Here is a 25,885-nt window from a genome sequence, read left to right on the forward strand (position 1 = left end):
TTTACACATATAAATCGGCGCCTAATTAAAGGTAGTTCTGAAATCCATCACAACAAAGTCTGTTTTACCTATATTTGTGTTTCTCCAAATTTTTTATTTCATTTCGAATACATATATTTCAAAATTCGTAGTTTATTGCAATTTACGTGAGTGTTTATTTGTCCAATGTTGGCGTAAGAAATTATTAAGGTCCTGTTATGTTTTTGTACTTCACAAGCATCGCTTAGCCTACAATATTCTGTGATGATTGGCCTGTGAATGTACCATTAAAAAACATTGGATAGTACACAAGACTGGCTTTTATTTTACCTGACCAATTAAAGATGTCTCAAGTGGACCTCGATGCAATTCAGACCAAACTTAAAGTCGCTATCAAAAACCACCAGGTATTGTGATATTAAACTTTCTCGGCCTATTTTTGTACACCCCAGTAAAATCGATTATCCAGAGAATGCTGCCTACTCGTTTATTGTAACTTTCTAATACAAAGTTCAGAATATTGGAGAATGGTTTATATTCTGTATTATATACGTTCTATCGTGATGTATACTGTGACCGTTCTCTTTTTTAATTGTTGAAACATTTATTAAGCATTTGGATTAAAGGACAACTGTCAGAGTGCCACGAAGGATGCGACAGGTCGCAGATAAAATTGACATGTCATGGATCGGCATGTCGAAATGGGACTTCTTGGTTTTGCTACTAATTCTTTTGATTAAGTGATGACGTGAATACTATATTATAAATCAACTCTTATCCCCACTTTTATTTTGTATGTGTGTTTTTTTTTTCCATTTCAGACTTTGGTAGAGAAACTGAACAGTGATCCCAAGGTATGATAATTGTTTCAGTTTGTGCATCACTCGGGACACGATTCCTTACTGTTGTATTGATTTTTGTTTGCTGAAACTTTTCATGCGGCCATTTTCTCTGTCTAATTCTCAGATTTGTGAGCTATATGTAACAAATTTACTTTTCATTTTACAGAATCAAATGATGAGAAATAAATTAAGAGAACTGCAAATGGAAATAATGAATTTGAGTGAAAGACAAGTGAGTATTGAGTAGCTGTCACACTGAGAATGGAAGTAGCAAAGTTCTCTATGACCTACTATGTTAATGGCACCAGCCTGTTATATTGATTTTTAAGTTTCTAGAGTTGGAGTTCTTGGCATTTGGGAAATACAGCATTTAAATAATGATGTGGATGCTAGGATTTTGCTTTAGGATTTATATTATTTGATTCCTTTTATTTATAATTGAACTCACTGTCATTGCAACTATAATTATAAGTACTGGTAGGCCTACCGTACTATAATTCTATCAAACATTTTATTTTATTATTTACAAGTTAATGTACCATTAGTTATTTTAGTAATTTTTCACATCATTTAGAAATACACTGAACATTGTAAAAAAATATCAAAAAATAAATTCTGGCATTTTTTAAAATTTTATTTAGTTTTTCTTAATGGGGCATTATGATTGATTAATTATGGGAGATTAGATAAAGAGCTGGCAGTTCTCACTATAATAGTTAAAAACTAGATAATGTAAAGGGAATTTGCTGAAAATTTGAACCAAGATATTAGCCTTTGAATTTTAGGCCTAGCCTCGATCATCCATTACTAAAGTCGGTACGATAAAAAAAATAGTCTCAATTATCCATTTTTGGATTTAATCATCAATTAGCGTTGAGCCGCAGATTGGATTCAAATCCAGTAAATATCACAGACTAGCGATGATATCAAGAACTGATTATGGTCTGGATAAGTTAATTAATGTCTAATTAATAATTTAGATAACATTTCAGGCCTAAAGAAAGACCTGCAATAGGCAGATTTAGCTCTTGCATAACGTATGTTTAATAAAAAATTCTGTTTTTTAACATTTATGTTTCATATCTTTTTAGAAACATGTTGTGCAGAATTTGCGGAAAGAAATAGTACAGAAGCAACCACAATCATTTCCTATCACAAAACCAGTACCTGGTACACAACAGTATGTGTCTATAGCACCACAAATTCAAACAGTACCATTAACATCACAGACTCCAACTTTATTAACTACTGGTACTCCTGTTAGTTTTGTTACCATACCAACAGCACATTTACAGGTACGGTAAAACCAGATTGCTTTTTTCCAAGAAAATAAAAATTTGACTAAGAAAAACTGAAATTTCATTTTTAGTCCTGTAATTTTTATGTCCTAATATTTTTCTCAGATTTTTATTATGGCTGTGTTCAAAAACCTATTTATGAAACACAATAGAGAGGTTCCACAATCAGTACGAACTACGAACACAGCTTCGTACTTCGTTTTTGACAGATTTCCGTTTCCACCAAATTCGAAGTCTGAAGTACAATCTTTAGTTCCACATCCACGGTTGTTCACCTGAAACAAGGAATAACACTGTTAGTTTGGTTAAATAAAAAATATCAAATCAAATCAAATTTTATTCCTCAAGAAGCTCATGGCAATGTGTTTTTTTTATTTTTTATCAAATTCGAGATGATTTGATCTTATCGCTAACTGCTGAAAAAAAAGTTTCACAACCCGAAAATTTGCCCCAAATCAGAACAATTGCCGACCACTTTGACGCTGATAAACCTTCTACTGAACCGTGAATGTTCAAGCTTTCTATAAAACCGCAAAAATACGAATTTCATCCACAAATCGGAGAGAAAATCATGATTTCGTACTTCGTTTTTTTAACCACAAACTTTTCCCGATTATTTTGTAGAAAATGGACGAACCGAACACCGTTTATGTCACTGACATCACACGTTGTGATGCTGTCAGCACAAAAACACTTTGTAGTTCATACTGCCTACGGAACCTCACTAATAGTAATGTCGTACTTTGTTTTTTAACCACAAACTTTTCCCGATTCCTTCGTAGAAAATGGACAAACCTCACTAATGTCTGTGATGATTTAAAATTGTCATCCTCTCTTAATACGAACAACACTATGATTTTGAATTTCAGAAATCAACAACTTTAGCTTTGCCTGTATCAGCACCCATGTGTTTGGCGAATGATCTTAAAACTAAATTTCAAGTTGTAGACAATTCTCTTTTACGCCATGTCAGTGCTAATAATAATAATGTGTTGAATGTTCCTGTAAATCGTGGCACATCACCTTTAATCCGTGTTCCACAATATTCTATTAGTACTACAACTAAACCATCGATTTTACAGGTAGGTTTGATATGTCAATTAAAATCTGAAGAACGACCATTGTAAAAATGGCAATTGTTTCAAGTCCTGATTATGATATAAAAATAGAAGATTGTATCAAGCTTTTTAAAAGCTTAGTTAAGTTCAATTTGTTCAACAGTAATAATGTATGTGATTCAAAATCTATAGGTTGATCTTATGTTACTTTTTGGGCAGGGGGGGGGGGGGGGTTCAAACAAACATTGATCATACATTTTGTAAGAGTGTGGAGCATAAAAGAAAGGTTGGGAACCCCTTATATAGACAGGCATGATTTTTTTCCATTTTTTAGCGGATTACCGCTATTACAGTTAAAATTGTTGGGAGGGGGGCTGGGGTAATACATTTTGGCCAAGTCTTGAGAGGGAGCAGGAGAAGAGTCGTAAGTTGATAAAAAACTCAGGCCTTCTCCTCGAACCCGATGTTAAAAGTAAACATAGTTTACATCATTATTAAGTCTCTTGTCCCTTATTGTCCTGTATAATTAAATAATCAGACCTACACGATCCAGACTACAATAATAATTGTCCAATAACAATTGTTGCTTTTTTTCTTTGACATCTCTGGCTTTTGATGTACCACTTAAGTATACTGCTACTCCATTTTTAACCAAAAAGTGCCCCCAGTATGCACCCCGGGCCCCCCTAGTTAAGCCACATGAGTGCGGCGTCCTGCCTTCACACCCCCTCGGCTTGACAATTTTTTTCAATTATTTTTGAGAAAACTCAAAATCATGCTTGTGTATAGACTAATAGTAGTTGTAGTCAAATTATAGCCACAGTCTCAGTAAAGAAATTTATTTTGGATTTTCCTGCATACTTTCCCCTTGTCAGTGGTGCAGGATGGAAGAGTGTGACACTGTTGGGATGGATGAAAAATTAAGTTTACTAAACAGTTGACACATTTCTGAAATGATCTAATTTATTTTGTAGAGTAGAGGAGGTTCATGTCTTAACAGACAAGTCAAAATACAAGATAACAACTCGCAATGTCGACCATCAGACTGTGATATAAAAGATGTAAAGAAAACAGTTGAGAAAAAACATATATCATCTGAGGAGAAGCAGGTTAGATATGACACGCAGAACATGTCTTGTTTTTTTATTATAAGGCTGTGTTGAATTGATTTCTTGTTTCTCCTCGCCCACCGCACTAAGGTCGAGGACACCGAAAATCGTGTGCTTACCTTTTAACACAAAAAAATATTTGAAAAGATTACGTCAATGACATCTAAATAAAATTCTACCAAACGAGTCATTTCTCATTGTTCACTCCTTGTTACGAACTAAAGATGTCGATAATACACATGTAGGGGCCCACATACCCTAGAATAAGTAACACTGTATTTGATTGGCACGTGTAGCGGTCATTTCGGCTAATGGGAGAGTATATTATAAACGGTAAGACAGTTGCTGATATTCAACCGCGAACCTGTATAATCAATTTTTTTATTGACTAAAATTATCACACGTCATTATTATTCATGTATTGTCCAATTATATCTTTGTACTAATTACGCACGCCTTACAAAATGGCTAGCGATGCCAGGACCACTATTATATCCTTGAAGATCAATAAAGTACTTGAATTTATCTATCTAGACTGGACTTTCACGTTGATTAATATTATCGAAACAATCTACAACTCAGCAAGTGAATTTATTCCTGTTTAGTAGCACTAGAGATTTATTACCTGACATAAACAGTCCGACTTGTCACAAAAATTTTGTTGTCAAAACTAACAACAAACTCCAAGCGATTCAAATTTTTTCCATTGTAATACAAGAATGTTGAAAATATCAAAATATGGTTATTTTAAAAAATTAAAGAAGAAGCCATCTGTTACCAAATGTTGGTTGTTATTAAATTTATTCAATTAGATATTATCTTTGTTTTTATTCTGAACAAGAAGTAGATTGTTAAAAAAGGTACACAACCCTCACACTTTATATTTTGAAACCTACTTTGTGTTGTGTTTACCACACTACCACACAGGATTGCTAGAGTGGTGGCAGGTGAAACAAGGAATCAATTCAACACGGTCTAATGTGTAGACATGATTTGAATTGGCAGACGTAATATGATAAATGATGGGAGATCCTAATGTAATTACATTGTCATGTCGACTTTGATATTAAGCATTCTATATAATATATGGTGCTAGTATAGCAACATACTGTATTATTATACTATCAGAAATCCAGCAAAAATTATTGAAGAATTTAGATATTACTTACAAGAAACTACTCTTTGAAAAATGTATGAATTATGAAATCAATGTGATTAAAAGGATGTCTAATGATTTAACGGTGCATTAATGAAAACTGCTGTATAAGGCTTCTCCTCAAAATTTTTTGCTAGGAGGTGAATCAGTCGGATAAATTCACCAACAAAATTTATTTACATCTAATTAATCACCAGCTCATAATTGAATAAAGTAAAGAAAATATTTTTGCTTTTCTTATACAGAAACTTAAGTTTATGGCAGCTTTAGATCTTGTCACACCAGAAACATTAAAAGGTAAGACAAATTTTCAGATTGTTACCAGCTGGCAAGGTTTGAATAACAGCATGCTTTTGAAGTAATTTGGTGTAAGTTAAAAGCATATTCATTAGTTTTAGATTCAAATTAAATATTAATGTATGTATTTATCTGTGTCTGGCATACATTCAGATATTATAAATTAGTCAGGAAAAAGTTATACTGATGAATTTTAAATATAAGTTATTCTTCTTTAGTGGGTAAGGCGCTGGCTCGCTAGCCTGGAGGTCGGGTGTTCGATCCCTGCATTGGCCGAGAAAGTTCATCTCGATTTTCCGGCGTGGTTTCCCCCTTGTCAGTGATGCAGAACGGAGGGCCTGACAAGGACAGCTGCCTAGTCGTTCGGATGAGACGAAAAACCGAGGTCCTGTGTACACATAGGTGTGCACGTAAAAGATCCCTGGGCAGTTGGAATTCGATATAAGAGTAGGCCGTAGTGCCGCTGTCCGGGCAAAATTTCCCTCATAGCACACTGTATGGCGTATGCCCGTCTTCAATTCACCCAGGTTAGGTGCAGAAGCGTAGGACGTTAAACCCCATTTCATTTCATTTCTTTAGTCCATGCAGTTCTCAGTGTAATATTGCACCTTCGTGGTAGATTTCAAGTAATTACAGCTCAAAGCTAATTTCTTTGTTTTACCCTGTGAGATGTATTAAATGGTCTTTAATTCAGAGCACCGGTTTCTTCTCCACGTCATCATTTGACGTCCTTGATGGATTCACCTGTGGTCTAGTGCCTTGTGGATCCCCAATTCCCCATTGTTCCAGAATGAGATGTGATCTGTCCATCTTATATAGAGAATCAGTCTGAGACTGGATGATGAATGAAACTTCCATACTTACAATTATAAGGATGAACCTTATCAAACAATTTTCCCATTTCTGCAGTTATTGCCCCTTCCCTGAATACATTGTAAACCCTGTCAAAGTCACCACATTTCCGCAATTATTTTTTAAGGTAGTAAACCTTGTAGACACTTTAGGGAGAAAAGTGATCAGTGAATGCTTTCAAAACTTGCATAGTTTAAAAACGTGATCATTAGGATAAATCTCATTAATGATTAAATCCTTTATTGCAATAATTTGGTAACAAGTACTTAATTATTATTTTTTTTTTTAATCTAAGAATTACAATCCAAAAGAACAGAACGAAAGAGACGATCCACAGCAAATCCACAATTTAGCTATCATTTTGAACCAGAGGTAAGTGTATATGTAATTAAACAAATTAATTTGATCAATAATAGTAAAGAGTCTTATAATGCGCTAAAATCCACATCACGATATCCCTATTTAGGGAAATGCTCTATCTAAGCGCTGACCACACACCAAGCACACCATAACACAAAACATACGTGATAGTGTCATATTTAAAGATAATGTGTGAAAAGATAGTTCATGAGATTTGATTTAAATGAAGTTAATGTTTCAGCAGACTTTAGTTTTAGGGGCAAGGATTTCCAAAGCGTTGCAAACCTGGCACCAAATGTTTTTAATTTGTATTTGGGTGTCTTAAGCAGACATTGGTCAGCAGAACGCAGAGACCTGACATATGGGTGAATAATACCCTGTAGATAGGGTGGAGCCATTTTTGACACAGTTTGAAATGTTAAATGTGATCCGTTCCTGAATTCTAAGCCAATGTGGAGAGTTTAGAGTTGGAGATTTGTGAGAAGGGGTTTCGTGTTGAGACAAAACAGTATTGGTCCAAGAGCAGACCCTTGAGGCACACCACATGAGTCATTAGGGTTGAGACAGCCTTTTTGATTACAACAGCTTGTGACCCTCCAGACAAATATGTGGAGCACCAATTAAGGGCAACTGAACTGATTCCATAATCACACTCAAGATGATGTAGAAGAAGCTTCCCATGGTCAATCGTGTGAAAGGCACTAACATTGACATGTCACCATTGTCAACAGATCGCTTAGCTGTTTCTAATACATAGTTGAGAGCAGTTTCTGTGCTTTGAGAAACTTGGTGCACAGACTGGAATTTATCCCATAGGTTGCATCGTTCTAGGTAGTTCACAAGTTGCAATCTGACGACCTTTTCAAGGATCTGGGAGAAAAAGGGCAAATTTGAAAATGGTCGGTAGTTTTTTTTAGAACTTCCGTATCAATTGTTGGTTTCTTTACTACAGGAAGAAAAACATCCAATACTTGAAGGTAGAATGGGATCCAAACCACATGACGTAGGTTTAGACTGTCAAATAATATGTTTAAGATCGTGTTCACTGATCGGTTCAAAAAATTCAAAGTTTTCACGCTTGTAAACTGCAAACCAATTATAGCCTTGTTAGTCTCAAAATGACACAGTTTGTGTCGCACTGACGTTAATCCCCATCTCTCTCTCTCTCGCTCTTTCTCTCTCTCTCTTTTTTCTGACTTGTCAAGAAAGTGTGCCTAGTTTTTCAGATAAAACGAAGTAATCCTGTGTAGACATTAGTATGCACAAAAAAGAACTATTGGCAGTTGGAATTCAAAGAGTGCAAATTTATATTTTGTTTTTGCAGAAGAAACACAGACTGGCTGGTTATATGTTAAATAATTTACAACCAGGTGTAAAAAGAGGAAGAGGTAAATATTTAGAATCGGTTTTGAGGTCTTGTTTGCAAAAACTAAAGTGTTTTTAAGAATTCAGCCTTTTTATCAGCTAAAGTTTGAAATCCTCGTACAAATTTTAGCTCTTAGTTTTGTGAATTTACAATTTTTACCTATTTCATATTTGCAGGTCGTCCACCAAAACATGGTCCATCACCAAATAACAGTCGACCTAGCACACCAAATACACCAACAGTACAGAAAGTTTTTAAAAGTGATTATTTACCAGGAGTTATTGAGGTAAATGAATATATCCGGATAAATGTATACATTTCTAATACTACAACTACAAGTTCAAATATTACTCTATTTCAGTATGTATGTTTGAATTTATTCATTAAAGTGTTGACTGATGTTATTTCATTTCTATCTTACATTTAATTTATTGCCAAACACAGGAAATTTCACAAAGAATTTGGAAACTTGGAGTCTTGCTATGTGAAATATGTTTGATATTTTAAACTTGTAAATTTCAATCGTTCTTGATCACCTTAAATGCGTAATATACAAAGGTTATTCTACATCTTGATTCAATGTAACGTCAACTGTTGCTTGAAACATAAAATTGTAAGTTTGTCAAATGTAATGCAGCATTGTTTGTTTAGCTTTTAAAGGTATATTAGTATTACTTCAACAGTTAAATATAAACAGTTCACTTGCAAAATATATTCAAACTACAGAGAAAGATATATTTATGTCTAAAACATATGATATCGAGTGAATAAGGGCTAATGTATGAGTGGTTACTATGTAATGTTCTACTGTAGCACACACTGATATTCAAATAGTGCTTGACTATTTTTATACGCCAACATTTTCATGTGGACGTATATTGTTGTCACCCCTGTCTGTCCGTCCTCAATTGTTTGTGGACACTCTACAGGTCACCATTTTTATCCGATTTCAACGAAACTTGAAATATAGGTTTATCTCCCTAAGATCTTGGTTCCTTTCAATATTGGCATGTATTGAACCGTGACTTCATGGGTTATGGCCCCTGATTGTATGAAAAATCATTCCACCATAATGAAGGTTGAATTCGAATTTCGGGAAAATCGAAATGGAACTACCCGACAAAATGGCCGCTCTTTGTACACAAATTGTGTAAAGGAGGTTGTGGACCCTCTAGAGGTCACAATTTTTATCCGATTCTGATGAAACTTAAAACATATCTTTATATCATAAAGATCTCAGTCCCTTTTGATATTTGCGCATTTCAGACCATAACTTTCTGTATTATTGCCCCTGATTGTACAAAAATCATGTTTGTTTTTAGCGTGTTCTCTATCCATCTCTTTCAAAGTGTGGGCGTATCCTGCCTGGCAGCCGCTGGTTAATAATAAACATTATAAATTTATTGTGCTATTTGTGTCTATAATTTTTTTTTCCTTGTCATTAGAAATGCACTTTCAAATCAGAAAAAGTTTTGTTTGATGTTCTAATTTTATGATCGAAGGAATATTTCTCCAATACCAAGAAGTTTATTGAAATTCGAAGTAATATTAATCTTTATTCTGCTACATATTAGAGTGAAGAAACTGAATATTTATGTGCTGTATGTGGTAGAGATGGTCAAGTTTTATTGTGTAATAGTTGTTATAAAGTCTTCCATATGGCGTGCCTTGATCCTCCATTAACATCTGTACCAACAGGTTACTGGTGCTGTTCACCTTGTCAGGTATTTCATTTACATATTCTTAAACTTTCCAATGGAAAGAGAAAGACAAAGATTAATTCTACTGATGACCATTCCAAAAACATTAATAGGGCGATTTTGCTAATCAATTTCAATTTGTGTGTAATAGTAGCAAATCGTACAAAAACTCACATTAGATTAAACTTGATCATATTGAAATTCAAAAAAAAAAACCCACCAAATCCAGACTTGTGGATTAATTGATTTGAGTGAAATTATTTTTACACTCTTGACTTTAATTCCAAATTTTCTTTTTCTGGGATTTTGAAAAACAATATTAATATTATAAATGTGGTTGTTTCCGAAATTTGGCCTAACCTTTAGTATAATTACTATTTGTTGATTTACACATGTTTTGTATTTTTTTCAGACAAATGGTAATAGTTTAACATGGAATGGTGCCGAATCAATGGCTGTAGTAAACTCTTACATTGCTACAAAAACAGGTTAGATATCTTGAACTATCCAAATATTTTATTTGATTTATCTCAAGAGAAAAAGGCAGTTAACAAATGTAGTTATATCAAAAGAGGGTTACCTATTATACACATGTACAGTTAAATTATTTACTTTTTTGTCCTATCATAGTTCAGGTTTTATGAAAACATAAACATGTTGTTAACGTGAAGATGGAACTGTTGTTTATAGATTTCTAGTCCTCTCTTAGTTCAATTTGGCCCACATTATATTGGCCGGTCCTGATCTTGCATATTTTAGATAATATCTAATTTTTCTGTGCTTAATTCACCCTAAAATGTAGTCAAATCGATTATTTAACATTTAATTAAGAAACCTGAAATATCAACAGTAGATAATCTCCCGGATCCAAAAGAAGTTCTTATCGTCCGCAGAGGATGCTGAATATTGCAAAATTTCAATTCATCATATCTTTATAAATTTGTTTGTGGACACTCTACAGGTCACAATTTTTATCCGATTTTGACGAAACTTGAAATATAGGTCTATCTCCCAAAGATATTGGTTCCATTCAATAATGGCATGTATCAGACCATAACTTCATTTATTATGGCCCCTGATCATACGAAAAATCACATTTTTAGCTTGTGGACACTCTAGAGGTCAAAATATTTTACCCAATTTTGAAGAAATTTGAAATGCATGTTTATAACCCAAAGATCTTGGTTCCTTTCTATATTCGCGCATATTGGATCGTAACTTCCTGGATTATGGTCCCTGATTGTACGCAAAATCGCGTTTTTAGTTTGTAGTCCCTCTAGAGGTCACAATTATTATACGATTTAAAAAATGGTTCGAATATATCACCGTTACACTGTAGTTTTGGTTGAGTTCAGAAATCTTGGTCCCTTTTGATATTTGCGCATTTCAGACCATAACTTTCTGGATTGTGGCCCCTGATTTTCGAAAAATCACTTTTGTTTTTAGCTTGTTCTCTATCCATCTCTTGCAAAATGTGGGCATATCTTGCATGGCAACCACTGGTTAGAGATTAAGCTTTCACAATATTGTAGTTTCGAAGAGATTCAAAATCACCCAAAACATGATCAGAGACTTTAATTTGTTGACTAGATGTTGAACACCCATCAATTCTTTTTATATTCTTTTACTCATAATTTAGTTAAAGAAGATGAGAAAAGAAAATTACAGAAAAAGAGTACTGAGTTAATAAGTGAAAAATCATCTTTAGAAGCTCGCTCCAAAGAATTGACTGAAAATTTGACGGTATGTAAATTAGAGTTTGATATTTCTCTTTATCCCATTTTGTAACAGACATTTTTATACGCCTACATTGAAATGTGGTCTGATATTGTCGTCACCCCCGTCCGTCCGTCTGTCGGTCTGTCGGTCCGGATTGTGGACGCTCTAGAGGCTAAAGTTAATATCCGATTGACTTTAAATTTATACACAGTGTTTAAGGTCATGAGACGAAGAATCCTATTGATTTTCAGCGATTTCTGATAATTACTGCCAGAGTTATGGCCCTTGATCGCTTCAAAAACTCTTGTGGACGCTCTAGAGGTCAGAGTTAATATCCGATTGACTCTAAATTTATACACAGTGTTTAAGGTCATGAGATGAAGAAGCCTATTGATTTTCAGCGATTTCCGATAATTAGTTCCAGAGTTATGGCCCTTGATCACTTCAAAAAATCTTATGAACGCTCTAGAGGTCAAAGTTAATATCCGATTGAGTTTAAATTTATACACAGTGTTTAAGGTCATGAGACGAAGAAGTTTATTCATTTTCAGTGATTTTCAATAATTACTGCCAGAGTTATGGCCCTTGATCACTTCAAAAAATCTTGTAAATGCTCTAGAGGCTAAAGTTAATATCCGATTGACTTTAAATTGATACAGAGTGTTTGAGGTCATGAGACGAAGAATCATATTGATTTACAACGATTTCCGATAATTACTGCCAAAGTTATGGCCCTTGATCACTTTTAAAAACCTTGTGACCCTCTAGAAGCTAAAGTTATCATCCGATTGACTTCAGATTCATACACAGAGTGTAAGGTCTTGAGACAAACAAGTATATTGATTTTCAATGAATTTTTATGACTTGAACAGCTAAATCCATGATGTTAAAAGTTTCCTATACTAAACGTTAGCATGGGGCAAAACTTTATAAAAACCAAACAAATTCTAATGGTTTTCTGATAATTACTTAATGAGTTGTTACTCCTAATCAGATTTTAATGTATTATAAATGTTTCATTACCGAAAAAAGTAAAAATATGTGACGACTCTTGTTGACTGCCCGGACGAGTTAGCTGCTGTGGGCGTATGTTTCGTTGCCTGGCAACCTATCGTTAACATTGAATTTAATTCTTTTTTAGATGACTTTTGTTTGAAGTTTTCAGGAGCATTAGTCCGGTCGCCAAACCTAATATTTCGAGTGAACCTGGAAATTTTATGCAAAGTTTTTTGTATGATTGATTTTCGTAGCCTATGGTGTTCTCTTTCAGAATCTGCCGGGAGAATCTTGGTCACCTTTGACTTTAGATATAGTTTGGTTTGGTGAAGTAATTGGCCCAACTGCCGCTATGGAGTTAAAGGGCCATATTGTCTGGCATTTTGGATTTTAGTATCATCTATGATCTAATCACCCACAACACAATGAAAGATTTCAGTGTATTCCTTGGCCCCAAAAACATACGGTTAGACTACAAAATTATCATCCTAGACAAAATAGGGGATTATTTGAAATGGCGGCCGTCTTGGACGCCATCTTGAAATTCTCAAAATGCTCATGGGTGACCCAGGTTCACCAGGCAGAGTCTGAAAGAGGACACCCTAGGCTACTAAAATCAATCATAAAAAAAACTTTGTATACAATTTCCAGGTTCATCCATAATAGTAATGCCGGACTAGATGATGAGAAGTTATCTTTTATTTATAGTGTTGTCTCCCCTTAGACCACAAAATTGCTTGTATTTAATTTTGATTAATTTAATCCTGATATAAATATAAACTTTTATTGTATATTTATAGGAAAAAATGAAATGCAACAAGGAATTAGCAGAGAGTAATAAACAAACAAAACAAAATGTGGACAATTTGAACAAATTTATCAAGTCTTTTCAAACAGCGTGAAATTTTAATGTGTACTAATATTCATATATAAAGAAGAGAATTGTTTGTTTGAATCTGAATATAGAATTCTACTGGCTGTAAGTGTTATTTTAATTTAAAATGTGGTTGGTTTTTTTTCTAAAGACGTGAAAAAAGTGTGATAAAAAAAATTGTGAATGTGTCCAAGTATGTACGACTAGTGTTCTGTGCTACAGATGAAAAGAACTATGACCTCTTCAACCTCTTCAACTGCCAACAATTCTATAAAAAGGTTTATAATGTGCAAGCTTGTTGTAATTATTTGTATAAAAGATTATAGATATATTTATTATTCCTAGGATTCTTAATATTGTTAATTGCCTTATTATTATTATAACGATATGTTATAAATTGATGGTTATTTGCCCTTGTTCTCTACAAGCTGTGACTCAAAAATAGCAAGTCAAACAAAACCTCTTGGTGTTTAATACCTGTCAAATTATTACAAATACAATTCTCACCATTTTATTAACCTATTTGATTAAATGAAATGAAATCGGGTTTAATGTTCTGCTGCGACTGGGCTAATGAAGACGGGCATATGCTTACAGTGTGCTATGAGGGAAATTTTGTTCATACAGCAGTGCTATGGCCTACTCTTATATTGAATTCCAACTGTCAAGGGATTTTTACGTGCATGCCAATGTGTACACAGGACCTCAGTTTTTTGGCCCCATCCAAACAACTAGACATCTGTCCTTGTCAGGCCCTCCATCCTGCACCACTGACAAGGAGAAACCACGCTGGATATTTGATTAAAATTAGAGCTTTATTGATGTAACAATCAAAATACCATCAATAGCTGCAGCCGAAACTGCGATTTTTATTTTTATACGCCCACATTAAAATGTGTTTGTATATACTATATTGTTGTCACCCCTGTCTGTCTGTACAGTCAATAAGTTATTATCTGATTGAAATAAATCTATACACATATAATACAGCCAATGATTACTTTTAATTATCGATTTATTTTTGAGTTACAAAAGTCAGATGGGAATGCCCGGGCAAAAACCACCTCTCTCAATGATCTTGCAAGCAAATTCCTTATTAATTCTCTATTTTCTTCAAAGTCTAAATTTTAATTAGACAAAATATGCAGTATTAAACTTTTGCAACAGAGAACATGAACAGATGCTCACATTTTTTGTATGTATAATATGTTTTTAGTTGAAATTGAGTCACAGCTTGATAATGAACACTTGAAGGTTGTGACGTGATAATGACTTCAGTAAATTCTAGCTCAATCCATCTTGAACCAAAAACTGAGCTCCCTGTCTAAATATTTGTGTAAAACTTGTGTAACGAGAATGTACTTCTCAAAGTTTATTACTAATACTTATAGTTTATATCATAGTATTCCTAGAATATATTGATCAACTTCTATTATTTCATAAAGTGAACACACATTAACAATACTGCTACATCTTCATCAAACCTAGTAATTATATATGTACACCTAATGTAGATGGGGAATGATATGGATTAAATATTATTCAAGTGAGATTTTAAAAGATTGCTTGTCAGGTTTTGAAAACAAGACATCTTAATTTATTGGGTGAGATAGGGAAGAAAATAAATATATGTAGTGTTTCTTCTGAATTTCCATTTATTTTGAGTTTATGGCCATTGTTGCAAGGTTAAAACATTGCAAATTTCCTCCTTTGTGAAACCATTGCCTGTTTGTTGAAATCTTGCATACATCTCTTGAGTACTGACAGTGTTATAATACTTCAACACTGCTATTCTCTCCCTTCTCAAAAAACTCCAATTACCTCTACAACTAATACATGGGTTGTCAAATGAGAAAATTGTTGTTAGATCTCATTAATACTTTGATAGCTGTATAAAATATTAAGCAAAATGTATATTTAATTTAAATGAAGCAGATATTTTATTGAGTGTGAGATCTCTATCATGTGTGCCTTGCTAAATTATATAAATAAGAATTCAATAAACTGCAAAAGAACACAATCTGAAGTAATATTTGTTATCAGTTCATTATACGAATGTCGCTTACAGCACAATAAATGCAACAGTAGAATTTACTGTTTATTTATTACTGAATGAATAAGATAATGCATTTATTTATTTGCAAGATTTTGACATCTTTTTTAGTGGACTTCACTTTATATTTATTTATTCGTCATTCAGCTTTCAAAATTATATTCATATCATAAAGCATTTTTTCATGAAAATCGAAAGATTATACATCTAGTGATTGCCAAAGAATTGTACATTTGCCTTATTTTATCTCAACGCAGAATCAAATTTTTAGCCTTGTGCGATTGTCTTATATAGTGGGACAACATTTTTTTTTTAGTGGCATTTAGCTATTAGAAACATTACAGAACTAACACAGTTATATAGAACAACAATCACTGGTTTATTATACACAAGCATGACGTTTTGATAAGTATTCTCTTATGGTTATCAAGCACAATGACATCATTTAGTGTGTGAAAAAGCTTTATCTAACATCTATTCCCACTGAAGTGATAATTTACTTATTAATTTAATGTTCACACTTCGTTTTATCCCCCAAGGAGGTTATTTTAGTGTAATTATGCCTTGTTGTCTCTTGTTATTATGGTTTCATATGAACCTAATCCTTTTTAATCATGTGTCTTTCTAAATTCTTAGTTGTTTATACACTTCTTAAATATGTAACTCTTCTAATCATAATGTACTACATATTATAATTAATGGCTTCAGGTTAATCTATATCCTTGTCATATAAGTTCATTGTTGTTAAATATGATTGTTTAATGTATGTACCCCTCTAATCACTTCACACATTAATTAAGTATGGCTTCACACTGTACATTCATATATATCTATATATATATATATACACACCTTCCAGTTTAATAAACAACAAACAACAACTGCCTTGTCTGTTATATCACTTCTGTGGAAGAGGAGGGTTAAATAAAGCTATTTCACACACATACCAAATGTCATTGTGCTTGATAACGATAAGAGAATACTTATCGAAACGTCATGCTTGTGTATAATAAACCTGTGATTGTTGTCCCTTACAACTGTGTTAGTTCTGTAGATATGACATGGTATTATCAAAATGAAACATGGTCTAGTTTAAGCTTAATTTACACAGACAATTTTTTTCTATGACAAACAAAAAGATTCTTTAAAAGAACATGTCTATGTAAATTTAGTTTTATGTATTATGAAACCATTACATCATCATCATCTAAAATGCATGTGTTAATATGATCCTTTTGTGCTTCTTTTTTTATTATGTATATTGTTAATATGTCAATGTTAAGTATGGATATTTTTGTTTGTTTGTTTATTGTTTATCTTAGACCCAATGTAAATGTTTACTGTCAGATATTTGTTGGGACAAATGGTTATAATAATAGGTACAAAAAGTACCTTGATTCAAAGGGAAAAAATATCAGTGATTCTTTGGAAAATCGTCATAAAATATTTGGGCAAAATTTTGCAGCCCTTCATATATTTTTTTTTAAGGTAAAATTGCTCGATATGTTGTATTAAATGTTATTTGAACTGGAATGTTTTACATTCATTCTTTGATGAATTTATCTTTCTATTTTTACCCATTAAAATTCAATAAATTGTTTTATTTACAATTAATGATTTCTTTTAAAACCATGGTCACGATTCAACAAAAGCTATTGAGATATATTTGCAGAAAGACAATTATGATTATAGACAATAATGGAGTAAAAGGCATCTAGGGTATAGATTAAATTTAAAAAGCTGTGTCCCATGCTCATTGGCATTAAAACTGCATTGCATTAATGTTACATTGTACCTTACATTATTCATTGAAAACCATTACTGATTGTATATGCATTGAAAGAAAAGAATTTAACCTTATTACAATGATATATTTAAAGTTAAAAGAGCTAAACTTGTAACTCATCATTTCATGTATCTTTAATATTCGAAATTAAAAACATGAATTGGAATTTAATTTTGGTCCATTTCAATCAATATTGATGTTTTTAACTTGCTGTGAAAATATGGGATCCTTCTATCCAATATTTAAGAAAAATTAACATTTTAAAATCTGTCAAATTGTGTATTCTATGGTTTCTATCACACAAGACAATGCAAAAGACATTAAGAACGGCAGATTTAAAAACGAGAAAATAATTGTTTAAAAACTGCTCTAGAATGGACTGTTCATGAATTTAACCGAACATAACTGATTAGTGATTAAAATATAATTTTAAAAAATTGAATGCAAGTCACTTTATATGGCTCTTATACCCATTTGCATCTATATTAGGGTTCGAGAAATAGAGCACAACGCCCTTTTAATAGGAAGCCAGTGTACTGAGTATATAAGCCTTAAAATGTCTAGACCTCTTTAAATTCAGATAAAAATAAAATTGGCTATTAAATTCAGATTGGCATGTTGAATTACTTTATTACGGTAACATTTTTCCTTTGTTATTGAGAGTTCTTTTGTTATTTTTTTTTGATATATAGAATGTGTCATTGTCATCCAGACTTGAGTCAAAGTGCTTCTATTCATTATCTTTCAGGAATACTGCCATGGACAGTGAAATGATAATTTTTATCTATGATGTATAATATTTATGTGAATTAAATATTACTTTTATAGAAAATAGTATTTTTACTTCATTAATTCCCAACATCTTAAAATATGGTAACAGGTATGGGCATAAAAATTAATACCTGTCTACATTTTCTTTCTACTTTTGTCACGAATCAAACAAGCCAACAGTGAGGCTGATGTCCCCCGCCGAAATAGGAAAATAATTAGAGGACACATATAAATTTATCACAAATTATCTTTTACAAAGTATTGAACAATCAAACAGTTCAACCAATCAAATTGCTTATCTCTGCTTACCCTAAGCGGAAAATGCTCATCTTCGAACTCCATCAAGGCATTGACCTAATCAACACATACACCAAGTTTGAACATTCTAGCTCAATTAGGAAGAGAGTTATCGTGCCCCAAAGTATCAACCAATCAAATTGCTTATCTCTGCTTACCCTAAGCGGAAAATGCTCATCTTCGAACTCCATCAAGGCATTGACCTAATAAACACATACACCAAGTTTGAACATTCTAGCTCAATTAAAAGTTATCGTGTCCCAAAGCATCAACCAATCAAATTGCTTATCTCTGCTTACCCTAAGCGGAAAATGCTCATCTTCGAACTCCATCAAGGCATTGACCTAATCAACACATACACCAAGTTTGAACATTCTAGCCCAATTAGGAAGAGAGTTATCGTATCCCAAAGCATCAACCAATCAAATTGCTTATCTCTGCTTACCCTAAGCGGAAAATGCTCATCTTCGAACTCCATCAAGGCATTGACCTAATAAACACATACACCAAGTTTGAACATTCTAGCTCAATTAGGAAGAGAGTTATTGTGTCCCAAAAAGTGTGACGGACAGACAGACGGACAGACAGACGGACGGACAGACGGACAGACAGACGGACAGACAGACAGACGGACGAACCCATTTTAATAGTCCCCTGCTTTCTTCGAAAGGCGGGGGACAAAAATCACAGCTATGACGAGTTACAGCACATGGATTAATTACCACCTAACTGGAAGGTACAACTACAACTGTTTTATATTTTTCAGCACAAAGGATATATTTCTACAAAACGGGAGAGGGGCGGGGAGGGGAGGTGAATGGTCTCGCATTAGATTGTAATGTTAGTCCCGAAATGGCCTGGTTTGTGTCAAGTGGATGTTAAACCACATCTCTTTCTCTGACAACTGAATGAAGCTCAGAAGCCCCCCTGCTCAGCCACAAAAAAATTATGACAAAAGTGTCACAGTTGTGTTCTTGATCCTTTATCATCAGATGGTGGGGTGGGATGGGATGGGATGGGTATTCAAAGTGCGTGATAATGATAAACATTGTAGACATATGTGATATCACAATTAATGCTTTGCATCAATGAAATTAAATCACAATGTTATCGTACCTAACCCTTACTCTACCCCCCAAAACATACATTGTCCCAGGAATCTGGCAAACCCCCTTCTGCAAAAATTCCTGGATCCGCCCCTGGTTAAATGCCTAATTTCTTTGTTAATTTCCTTCCACTTCCTGCGCACAATCAATCGTTTTGAGTGAAAAAATACCATTCTAGTCCCAACATGATGTGGTAAATGTTGAATGGAGGTGAAATGCCATTTCAGTCTGCTTGCATTGGACAAAACGGAAAATTATTGGTACCTCCAGTGAAATTGGTACCACAATTTTGCAAGGGTCGAAGTGTAATATGACAGTATATGTACTGTGGCAATGTCGATTTGGAGTATGTAATATTTGAAATGACATAAAAGGATCCTAGTAAAACTGGCTCTTACCCGGTGGATATCCTGTTGAAAATGTGACCCTGAATAAATGTCGTTATATACATGTACAGTTATATTGTATAAATCTACGTGGGATGTAATACAGTAAGAGTATTGTGTTCATTAATATCATAAACATTTCATTTGTTCTCTTTCCCACAGAAATATCTATTCAATAATCAAACTCTTGTTGACTGAAGCACTGAAGCCTACCTTACAAAGTATTTTCAATTGTAGATTTGTTAGTGATCAAACACGAAATAACACAAACTTTTTTTTTTGTTAAATAAAATATCTTTAAATATATTTTCTTTATTACCAATATTTACATAAAGAGCACCAAATGATATAAAATTCTTTATATTACAATTTACAGTTATTTACATACAACCCAGATCAATTGAAATACATGAAATACAACATAATTTACTAGGCAATCCATGTAAATAGACTGACTTGGTGTAATATTTCATTTAATATTAAAATACCCTTACATGCCATTTAAAATATTAGTCTACATAAAATATATTCTAATAATACATAAATGTTCTTAAGGCCTATATGTACTGGGTGTCTTGTCTATATATATATTTTGGCAATATGTTTTAATGCTAGCCTAGATGAATTGAAATTATTACATTCTTGAACTCAACAGTAGACTTGATGGGGTGATGGGGGTATGAGAACAGTAAATATTCGTAAATGGGGTTTCATTACAATTAATAAATAAATAACAAAATATCTAACTAAATATTAGGATATGCAAATTCTAAAAACAATAAGCAATAGTAAGTACATGTACTGGTATATGAGTTAATTCAGTCATGTCTCCCCAACAGAAATATTTTGTATCTTTATTATTTTGTTTTTTTGACCTCTGATTATTAAACATTTTATATATGCAAAGTCATGCTTGATTGTTAAATTTTATACCCAAACCACTCTGTGCCCAAACTCTGCCTTTAATGACACAGTGAACTGGAGAGACCGGGAAAAGGGTTCATCCTTATTAATGGTGCTTGTGTTGCAATTCATACCAACTAGCATCAAAAACTCAATAATGAATATGTAGTCGGTAAACCTAAAAGCTCAAAATGTTTCTACAATCTGGAAATTAAATTATCTTTGCATCATCTGCACCATTTATATTTTATAACATATTAAAAGTTGTTACACACACCCAGTATAACCTACATATTATATAGAGAAAACTGAACACAATCTAAATACTATTAATGTATGTTTTAATTAAAGGTGCATTACGTAAGATTTAGATAAAGAGCTGACTGTTCTGGCTATAATAATTTAAAAATAGATAATGAAAAAAGTATATATATAACAAATTTCAGTTAAATTACTCTATTCTGAGCTTAGTTATGAATGTTTTGACAAGAATAGCTGGTCTCGATTGTCATTTCTTCAATAATAAATGTCTTGATTTTCCATTTTAATGTTAACCAATTAAATTAAGAGGATGGTCTTATCCACTTAATATCCAATCGTTTACAGGCTTATCATGTGAATAAAATATCTATATAATAATTCATATACATGTAACATTTAAAGCTAGAAAAAGACCTCAATTGTTAGATTTAGCCCTAACATAATGCATCTTTAACAAATACTGTTTCCATTTGGAATATTTATACTTTTAGGTTGGTTCAAATTTACTGCATTGCTGCTGAGGCAGTCAATAGATACTTCTAACAGACATTTTTTTTTAAAAAAGTAGTCATTTTGAATAGAAACTTAAATAGACTATATTTGGTTTGGGGAGGAAAAATAATAATAAAATGATAAATTAAAACCTTGACTTTCATATGCATTTGATTAGTTATACATACGTATATTAAAAATATAATAAAAGCTCAAAATACCTGTAACAAACTTTTGTTTAAAAAATATCATATTTTTAACATTAAAAAACAAAATACAGAGATAAATCAAAAAATAATATATCTCTGATTTATCATGTATAAAACTACCTGACAGACCATGGCTAACACTTCCAGGTTTCATGGTACCCTTACATGAGCTATATTGGTAAGTAGATTATACTCCAGAAGTATACTTTTAATATTAAAGTGTTCACTATTTTCGTGAGGGAATAAACCTTACTTTAAAAAATCTATTAAAAGAAGTCATGTTTGTGTCACATGACTTAGCTGACGCATTACCTAGCAACGGGTGCAAAGCCAGAGGAGAATTCATTGCATACACAAGACGTTGTTGTCTCTAATTGCTGTCCATTTATCATAAATATTGAAGCCTAATTAAATTCTCGGATTATCCACTGCCCACATCTTTTTCCATGGTTTTTATCTCAGAAAGTGTTGTACGTTTAACCCTTCATCAAGTTTATTAACATATACATCAAGCACTCAATCTTCGTGTGCTACCTTTGACATGGCACAAGCAGTCATTACTAATCATCAGGTTGCCGATTAGGGAAATCCTTACATTTTTGTGCTGTATGCGTTCCATGGGTGTTTTTAAGGGAATCCAGTATTTTTCTAGTAAGATTGGACATTTTTACTTTCCATACATACCAAAATTGCCATACTTTTATTGGAAATAACCACCGGATAAATACTTTTCTGGGAAAGTATCTTTAATAATAACAATATCTAACAAAATATATAAGTTGTTGGTCTGTATTCTAAAAAAAATATTTACATAAACTTTGACCTTATAAAATATCTGTTTTTTTTCAATAATCTTTTATAAGTAATATTGTAAAATAGATTCATGATTCATAATAAAACAATATTAAAATCATTTTATTCATGTATATGATTATTTCAAAAGCTCCATAAAGACGACAATTTTGATTTTTAATGTTAAAGTTTAAAAACTATTTCATCCAAATCAAGTCAAGTATTCTTAATAATAAAGTCTTAAAAGGTTCTTTTTGACAGTAACTTATGTAATAATTCATTTAAGAATAGTTTAAGTAAGGTGGTTAACAATATATCAATATTAAGAACATAACTAATGCCAATGTTAGAGATACTATAAGTTCAAGAATAAGCACTCCCTGTGTGTATCAAATTTTGCTGAAATCCACCATATAATTAAAAGTAAAACATTTTGCTCCTTTCATATTACCCTACCAACAACTTTCCATTTAATTTGAAGATATCTAAATAAGTGCCAATTAGGCAAAATATCTACCCAATTTGGTTCAAATCCATCAAGCAGTTTATGAGAAAGCCCAAAAATGTAAAACAGTTAAAGGACATCCAGAAAGTGATGGTCTGAAATGCGCAAATATCTAAAGGGACTAAGATATGTTTTTAGTTTCATCAAAATCAGATAAAAATTGTGACCTCATGTGGGTCCCTAACCTTTGTATTACATACTTATACACAATTTGCGTACAAAGAGCAGCCATTTTGTCGGGCAGTTTCAATTCGAGTTTCCCAAAATCCGAATTCCACCTTCATTATGATGGAATGGTGATATATATTAACGATTTTTAAAATTGGAAAAAAAATTGTGACCAATCAGGGGCCATAATCCAGGAAGTTACGTTCGGATATGTGTGATTATCAAAAGGAACCAAGATCTTTACGATAAAAACAAATATTTAAAGTTTCATCCAATTCGGATAAAAACTGTGGCCTCTAGAGGGTCCACAACCTTGATGTACCATATTTTTACACTATTATGACCGTCAGTTTTAGTCCGATTTTCACAAAATTCGAACTCAACCATCATTAGTGTATAACTGTGATATATTCACACATTTCTTTTTAAATCGGATAAAAATTGTGACCTCTATAGGGACCACAAGCTCAAAATGTGATATTTTGTACAATCAAGAGCCATAACTCAGGAAGTTACGAATCGATATGTGTGAATATTGAAAGGAACCAAGATCTTTGGGTTATAAACATGCATTTCAAGTTTCATCAAAATCAGATCAAAATCTTGAGCTCTAGGAGGTCCACAACCCCTTGATATAGCATCATTTTTGCACTATTTGCATACAAGGGGCGACCATTTTGTCCGACAATTTTGGTTCGATTTTCACAAAATTTGACCTCAACCAACAATATGGTGTAATGGTGATATATTCGAACGTTTTTTTTTAAATCAGATAATAATTGTGACCTCTAGAAGGACAAGCTAAAAACACGATTTTTCTTACAATAAGGGGCCATAATTCAGGAAGTTACGATCCAATATGCACGAATATAATGGGTTATAAACATGCATTTCAAGTTTCATCAAAATCAGGTGAAAATTGTGACCTCTATTAGGGTACGAGGGGCGTCCATTTTGTCCTGCAGTTTTGGTCCAATTTTCACGAAATTCTAACTTAACCATCATTAGGGTGAAACAGTATATATTCAAACATTTTTTGAAATTGGATAAAAATTGACCTCTATTAGGGTAGGAGGGGCCTCCATTTTGTCCTGCAGTTTTGGTCCAATTTTCACGAAATTCTAACTCAACTATCATTAGGGTGAAACAGTATATATTCAAACGTTTTTTGAAATTGGATAAAAATTGTTACCTCTAGAGGGATCACAAATATGAATATTTATGTTGACTTCAGGTCACATTAATGTTATGAGGCAGAAGACTCTGTTTTGTTACATGTTCAATGGATAACAAAAATATGTCTAACAAAAATAGGCACAAAGATATTCACCAAGTTAAATAAAAGGAAACTTCCTTAGATGGAAGCTAAACAACATAACTATATTTGACCTACCAGGTCATTTATCATAAAAACATTTGTTAAAATAACATGTTTTTAATAGTTTACTAGAATTGAGAAAAAAATCATTACACGTTTTGACATAATTGGTATTTTCCTGTATCAGCTGGATATCGTACAACTATTATTTTCTCATTATGGCTCCATTTTTGGAAAACCACTGATTGTCCCATTTTTTTCACAAATGATGGTTCACCTACATGTATGAAATGACATGAGATCGTGTTAGGATTTTTTTTCTTTGGTGTAAATTTACAGAAATCAGAATTTGTAAATATACATCTCGTCAAATAAAACAAATACTACTGTGCTTAATAGTTGGAATTCCTACTTCTTTTCACTAATACTGTTTCCGTAGAAATGAGAGAGAGAGAGAGAAATGGGGTTTAACGTCCACTTGACACAAACTAGGTCATTTCGGGACTAACATATGGTTTAATTTTATTCACATAATTCGCTTGCGCGTAGGGGTCTTTAGCAGTGGGAGGAAACCGGAGGACCCAGAGAAAACCCACGAGGTTGGACAGGTGACCCTACTCATTGCCACGTACAACCTGGGATTCGAAACCACGCCAGTCGACTCAATGACAGACTGTATGATACAGCGCGCGCACGCTAACCATTCAGCTATCCAACCCCCCTTCCGTAGAAATGATCTTGTTTGAAAACACAATGATCCTAGAAATCAGGTGCGTAAAAAATTGTTTACTGAATGGAATTGATATCTGAGAATATGTAAGAGGAAGTGGGATGGTACGTTTCTTATCTTTCAGTATTTATTACTCATAAGTGATTTCAGACAAACTATTTGTATCTGAATCTGATTATTTTTACTATATATGACTATGAACATAATAAGACTTTAGGAACAATAAAAAGCCTCTGCCTAATGTTATTTTTGAATGGAGAATTTACATTTTACAAGTGTCTGTGTCCACAGTGCAATAACAAATTAACAGTGCAGGACATGACAATGTCTACAAAAACATGCGGTCAAAATATTTCGATATATAAATTTTTGAATTTGGTCCTCAAAACAATTCTTAACAAAATTATTTAGAACTTAAGTGAAACAAACAAAATCATTAAACAGTTTATTTTGCCTCCTGCATTTGTGGTATTGATATGGTCCCATAATCTATAACAAAAAC

General features: G+C 32.9%; 1 protein-coding gene across 1 annotated transcript; it reads left to right on the top strand.

Annotated features, from left to right (window-relative positions):
- The first annotated feature begins 35 nt into the window (after positions 1 to 35).
- On the top strand, positions 36 to 18,271 carry LOC126823705 (PHD finger protein 21A). The gene is made up of 14 exons (XM_050552660.2): positions 36 to 386; positions 801 to 833; positions 988 to 1,053; positions 1,913 to 2,116; positions 2,989 to 3,201; positions 4,152 to 4,286; positions 5,688 to 5,739; positions 6,887 to 6,963; positions 8,276 to 8,339; positions 8,494 to 8,603; positions 9,892 to 10,041; positions 10,430 to 10,505; positions 11,657 to 11,760; positions 13,533 to 18,271. The coding sequence occupies exons 1-14, from the start codon at positions 324 to 326 to the stop codon at positions 13,632 to 13,634; spliced, it is 1,449 nt and encodes a 482-aa protein (XP_050408617.1). The 5' UTR covers positions 36 to 323; the 3' UTR covers positions 13,635 to 18,271.
- Positions 18,272 to 25,885: the final 7,614 nt, after the last annotated feature.

This window comes from Patella vulgata, chromosome 6, assembly GCF_932274485.2.
Source record: "Patella vulgata chromosome 6, xgPatVulg1.2, whole genome shotgun sequence".
Lineage (NCBI taxonomy): Eukaryota > Metazoa > Mollusca > Gastropoda > Patellidae > Patella > Patella vulgata.